The sequence below is a fragment of the Cyprinodon variegatus genome, unplaced genomic scaffold (genome assembly GCF_000732505.1).
Source record: "Cyprinodon variegatus isolate N-32 unplaced genomic scaffold, C_variegatus-1.0 Scaffold901, whole genome shotgun sequence".
NCBI lineage: Eukaryota > Metazoa > Chordata > Actinopteri > Cyprinodontiformes > Cyprinodontidae > Cyprinodon > Cyprinodon variegatus.
In genome coordinates, this window is record NW_015151354.1 from 204,131 (window position 1) to 210,892 (window position 6,762).

Below are 6,762 nucleotides of genomic sequence, written 5' to 3' on the forward strand. Positions count from 1 at the left end.
GAGGGAATGGAGCCCACTGCACTTCACATCCAAGCAAGAAGCTGTGAGAACGTCTGAGAGCTTGAGGAGAAGAACAAGAAGAAAAAGAAGCAGCAGCATCACCATAAACTTCTCTCCAGCTTCTTCAGTAGCATCAGAACCCTTAACTTTATGGACTAAGACCCGTCCTCAGGTGAACTTCTCAGTCCAGCAGCCCTTTACTTCACACGGTTCTCCTTTGTCATCAGGATGCAGGCACAGCTGGCTTGTTTGATTCTTCTCTGTGTCACATGCGGCACACTTTGCACAGGTGAGCAACAGGCACCTCTCAACAGGTTCTCTGCTTTTATTTATCATTTGATTTATTGGACACGAAAAAAATAATAACCTATCTTTTCTCCCTTTTAATTTATAGATTTAAAGAGGTTATGTGAAAAAGTGTCAAAATTAATTTAGGCTTTCTCTGGATCAACATTTCTGAATGAAATTGTTCTGACTGAATAAATTACTTAATCAAAGCACACAGCTTGTTTGCAGAGATTTTAATTATATATATTATATCAATATTCCTCATTACATTCATACAAAAAAACACCCATTAGAATGTGAGCAGTAAATTATAGCCCTTTAAAACAACATAACATTTAAAAATATTTCTTTAGAATAGCAATGTTTATTTCTGAAGCCGTTTCACTCAAAATAATTGTTTTGATTTTTGTCATTTAATCATTTTGTTTTAGGAATCCTGCAAAAATAACTGAATGCAATCAGTTGGTTTAACTATGTGACAGTAGGATCTGATTGAATTGTTTCTATAAAGTGTTGCTATAGATAGACTGAATTAAAAATGTATTATAGATCATATTTACAAAAACAGGTTAAATTAAATTTTTTTTGTATTTGTATTCAAACTTTCTCAATCCATATTCTTGATCATATATATTAAATACCAAAATGCCCAGTAGAACAATAGCGTTGATCTTCAGCCAAATTATGACCTTCTCCTTCTCTGTAATTATATAAAGCAGGTTTTATTTGAAGAGGCAACTCTGATGGGGCCTTATTGACTCTTGAATAATTTCTGACAACTTCTTAAGAAATCATCTGGCTTATAACTAGGAAATGCAATTTAATTAGCTTGTAATTAGAACAATAGCTATACAGACTAATCCTTTAACCAACTGACATGTGAAACCTTTGCCCTTTTGCAATAGCAGAAACTTCAGTTAAAGTCTACAAATGATTTATCACCAATATAAAACCATCCTAATTGTTTGGAGGGTTGAATTTACTAAAAAAACATTAAGATAGTGATAATGACTATTATTCATTAGCCAGCGAAACATAGTTTTATTAGGTAATCTTCATACATGTTCTGCAATTTTAACCCTTTAATTCATAAACTTTCTAATTTAATATTTTGGTCCTGTTCATAATTTTAGAAATTTCATATTCAAAGTCAGAATTTATTGGTCTAAATCAAAGCTCCATGTTACTATGGCTGAATTAAACTGTTGTTAAGATGCAATCATTACCTAAAACGCTTTATTCAGGAGGATCTTAAAGTTTAAGTAAGTCAGAAATCCTCAAAGTAAATCTTTTCTCAAGCTGATGGTTTCATCTTCATGTTCTTCTGACAGATGTGGAGCAGGAGCAGCGAACACTCGCAGATGATCTTCTCACCAGCCTCCTCACCTCTAAGGTGTGATACTTTTTTGCAGCATCAGAGAATTCGTCTCTTAAAAAGCATCCTCCAGTTTTCATGGCCTCCACCTTTAACCACACAGGTGTCCTTTCATGCAAACCCTCAGTGGGAGCCTCAGGTCCTGCTTGTGTTTTTTTGCTGAGTGGGGGTTTAAACAGTTAAGCAGCAAGAGGAGAGTGGCTTTTATTTCAGGTTGACTGAGTGAAAGATCGTTTTTGTTTATTCCAGTTGAGATCTTTTCATTAGGATAATGCAACCATTGGGGGTTAGGGAAAAAAGGGAAAAAAAAGTGACTCACTTGTTGTTTTTTGACTTTTATAAAATGAAGTTAATCGTGTCAAATCAATAACACCCAAATCTGAGAGATGAAGCAAGTATGAGAGGAACTCAAAGGATGCAGAGGTTGGCTAATGGGGTTCAGATGGATCTGACAGCACATCCTCCTCCTTTTCTCAGTCTGATAAACAACCGGGGCTGCTCACACAGAGACGTGACAGAGACAAATCAGCCATGTGATTCATTGCCGATGAAGCTCGGCACGCGCTCAGGGGTGATGATCGTGATTATACGTTGTCGGATGGCTGATAGAGCGTTTGAGAATCTGGAAGGAGAAGTAGTGCAAAAAGGAGATGCTGTCACTCTCCATTTGAACAATATTCATGATCATTCAGACTGAATGACCCGCTGGTCCCTGATCTCCTCTGATGAGGTACCAGAGGTAGTCTCTTATCTGAACCTGTAATCATAATACAGGAAACATTTACCTGTTAGACTGATTTGTTTTCCTCTGACCTCAGTTTGCTTTTAAAGGCTTTACATTGTGAAATGATAAAGCGTTTGCTATAGATGCCCTAGTATAGATTCTACTATGACAGCAGAAAAGAAAAAAAAACAGTCCTAATAACACAAACATAACCTCACAAGGGCCCAAGTGTTCTATTACTGCTAAGTAAATTTGTCTTTATTTTATGATTTTAAACAGATTATGTTTTATTTAGAGTCATGGAGGATAGTATAACCCCTCACAAATATATCAAAGAGCCTATAAAGTATTTTACTCAGAATGCTTAATTTACTTAAAAAAATTCCTTCTTTTTTCTGCCCTAATATTCTGACACTTAGCTTCATACAAACTACCAGTCAGCCTCGGCAGATGGCCGTTCACACCGAGTCTGGTTCTACTGGAGGTTTCTTGCTGTTTAAAGGGAGTTTTTCCTCTCCACTGTCACTGCATGCATGCTCGGTGTGAGGGATTGATGTGAGTCAAGCAAATATCTACTGTCACCATATGCTCATCCAGGAGCAGCGAATCCTGTGAGTCAATGACTGGATGCAATCAGATGGTTTTCCTGATGGAAACTAATCTAACTAGATGATCTGATTGAATTGTTTCTATAAAGTGCCTTGAGATAAGATGTGTTGATAATTGCTACTATAGAAATAAACTAAAATGAATTGACACTACTGTACAGGAAAAAAAATATATTTATCAAATACATTTTAAGTATAAAACCTCTAGATAGCAATTAATAGGCATGATTTCAGCATGCATTCAGCATCTTTATGTCTAGAATCCTCTACTTAGATGTGGATGTGAAACCTACAGTATAAACTCTAATCTCAGGCTAAGATTTAGCTAGCGAGCCTGACTTCAGCTTTTGCAAACGCATCTAAAACTAAATGTTAAAGTAATTCTTGCTTCAACACAGAAAAAAGCACAGCACAGAAAAAAAGAAAATCACAGAGTTTGTTGTTAGAATTCAACTAAACATTGCATTTAAAGATTGATTTGATTGCTTAAAATACAGCTATTCTAATATGTTTTATCCTCCCAAATTCCTCTGTTTTAGTGCATATCTGTTTAGTCTGTTACCCTAATTCTCATCAACAGCACCTGTCCAACCGATACCCAGAGGATTGGTTCTCATTTTGCACCTTTATATTGACTTTTGGTTGCTCCCTCTTCTCATCAGAGAGCAGGAAGGATTTTTTTAAACCATAGAGGTGGAATGAGTCTAAGCAAAGTGTTAAAACTGACAAGACTAAAGAGCTTTTTCTTTTGACCAAAAGTGTCAACAGCTGTATTGCCGTTTTAAAGCCGGTTTGTGCAGATATTGGACTGACATCAACAGCTTGCACTACAGTATGACTGTTTACGTCTTAATGGTGGTTAACAAGAGGCAGCATGTTTGAGATTCGAGCAACAATATTGGATTATACTTCATAAGGAAGTTTAGGCTATTTTTACCTGCATCTCAGCTTTGAGGAAAAACAACTCAAACTAAGTCCATCAGTGTTTTTATTTTTATCTTTTCTGACTCTTTAACTTTGTCTAGAACTCGACTCCTCCATCCTACGCTCCAATTTGTTCCCAGTCTGTGAAACTGAATCCTTTCCATCACATCCACATTTCTATCTAGAGCCCCATCCTGGTTCCAGCTCACCACCCCCGTTCTTCTGGTTCTGTTGCAGATGAAATACAATAGGCAGAGTGCCCCCTACTGGCACGTATCTTTAACCAACCTGTGTAGGCTGGTGGCTGGCCTGCAGCAAGAAGCGTGGAGTGGAGAGGAGAAAGAGGAGGAGGTTTCCGAGCTGAGGGAAGGGAGCCTCCAGCTGCTTGGGGAGGTCTACAGCCTCCAACACTTCTGCAGAGCACTGCAGAGCCGGGAAGAGAGGGTGAGAGGCACACAAGGATGCACACATTCCTCTAAACGCAGACAGTTCTTTAGAGATCTGCATAAAGAGATTGTTTTCTGCCATTTATTTTTCCCTTAAATTTTAAACCCAGGATCAAATTCCATTTGAATTTTTCATTTAGACATTTTTAAATTTTTTTCAGCTCTAATCGAGTGTAACAATGCCAGGATACTGGTGTAATTTATGCTGTCATATAGAACTGGAACAAGAATCTCACAGTATTAAGTAGAAAAGTAACAACTAGGTTTTGGAGTGCTTAGACTTTCTAACAAAACTCTAAGTGTGAGATGATTGTTTTCATTACAGAAACACCAAGAATTTTTTCATTATAGAAACTATCATGGAACTATTTATCAAATTTAAAAGGCCAATTGAGTTTGGCACATGGATAGCACACACAATCAAAACCACACACAAATAAAATAACAGAAATAATAAAACTTTTTACAGTGCCCATTTTTTAATAAATAATATTTACTCTCAGTTTAAAATGCTGATGTCTACAGAAAGGATGCTGCACCAGATCCTGGTAGCTTCATAATAGAGCTGACTTCTTTTTGGAGTTACTTTTCTGAGAGTCAAGCGGAAAAAAAAATTAAATAAAAAAACAAACCAAAAAGAGAGTGAACATCAGCCAAGCTTATTTAGGGAGCAAAGGAGCCTATTGGGGTCATTTCTCGTTACCAGGCAAGTTAATTGTTGGTGGTAATTAGAAACCTGCCAGCAAAAGATACGGAGCATTGAGAGTGGGCAAATATTAGTGCACCACTCACTGGCCAGGAGGAGTTAAACTGTTAGCAAACACGTTTAAGTTTTACACACTACTCAAATTATATATGTGACAGCTTTATCAACATCCTGATCGGTAGTTAAGCTGAGTTTATTATTACCACTAGATTCCGTGAAGTTCACAATCAATTCCTTTGTCTTTGAAAGATGTCAAGACCGTTTTTATTGCAGCATTACATTACAGTTATGAGACTATTTTCTATGCTATTCATTTTATAAAGAGTACAAACACCTGCTATTTGTAGAAATAGTTTTCAATGTCTCAGTGCATTCTGCTTTTTATAGAAGAACATAGCATAAAAGTCTATGTGCACAAAAAGTTAATCTACTGTAAAGGAGTGGTTAACAGATAGCTGATAGAGGTACGTTGCAAAATGTTACCTAAATTAAAGTGATGGTTGGTAGTCTGTTAGTGTAACACCTTGGTTACTTGTGTCTTCTGGGATTTTAAATATTTCCAAGCAGCTGAATTTTTTTCTCTCATGGTGAGGAAGAAAAGGCAGAAGGAAGGAAAGGTTGAGGCGAGTGGCTTTGCTGCCTAACATAACATGTGTCCCATACTGCAAAAAAAAAAAAAATACAGCCAGCATTTCCATTAAAGGCTTTAATGTTGGGAAAAACATGATGTTATATTTCAGTGGCTTGGAAATGTTAACTGTTTAAGGTTTTAGGCCAACTTTATTAACTTTTTAAAAAGTTGTTAAGTTTGATAGGTGTGGAAAATGACTTTATGAAGATTGATAAGGTTTTAAAAACAGTCTCCAAAAAGAACTTTGACCTGGTAACCCTCATATTAGACATACTGACCCTCTTCTGAAATTGCATTAAGAAAGCTACAGGCAACATGTCTGCAGGCTAGCTACCTGAGCAGAAAGATCATGTAACTAGCTAATATCAAGTAGTTAGCATTAAGGGAGTCTGGGGACTGTTTCAAGACTTTATTCCTTTCTCTCAACTATTCTGAGAAAATTTAGAAGATGATCTTGAACTTAACACGTGTGGTATGAATGTCACTTTTTGATTTGAGAAAAAAGATTCAATGAAATTGTCCACAGTCTCCTGTAGTTTTCAAAGAGCAGAGCAGCAGAAATTTAGATGAACAGAAAGGTAAATATTCTAGGAAATTAAATGAGGAATCAGTGGCAGACGTTTAATTCAGTTTATTTATATAGCGCCAATTCACAACACATGTCATCTCAAAGCACTTTACAGTTCAACCAGATCATCCAGTCAGATTGATTCAAAGTTTTCTATCTAAGGAAAACCAGTTGATTGCACCGACTCATTGACTGGAAGGCAATTCCTCACACTAAGCATGCTTATAGCGACAGTGGAGAGGAAAAACTCCCTTTTATCATGAAAAAACCTCCAGCAGAACCAGGCTCAGTGTGAGCGGCCATCTGCTGAGGCCCACTGGGGTTCAAGGAGACAGAAGCAGAGATTCAAAAAGCAGCTGTAAAAGGAAACACACAGCTAGGCAGGCAAGCAACGAGCCAGCTCCCATGACAGAGGATAAAGAAACCACATCCAGTCAGTCATAGTCAGAAAAACAGGACTACACTGGAAAACAGGCCAAGCTCCAACATCTA

The 6,762-nt window shown here is 37.1% G+C and overlaps 1 protein-coding gene across 1 annotated transcript in view; it reads left to right on the forward strand.

Moving 5' to 3' along the window:
* Window positions 1-6,762, forward strand: part of nts (neurotensin) — a 7,912-nt gene continuing 1,150 nt past the window's right edge. Inside the window, exons 1-3 of the mRNA XM_015397974.1 lie at window positions 1-289; window positions 1,620-1,681; window positions 4,157-4,363. Coding sequence (XP_015253460.1) covers window positions 229-289; window positions 1,620-1,681; window positions 4,157-4,363 — 330 coding nt within the window. The 5' untranslated portion in view covers window positions 1-228. The remainder of the gene's footprint in view (window positions 290-1,619; window positions 1,682-4,156; window positions 4,364-6,762) is intronic.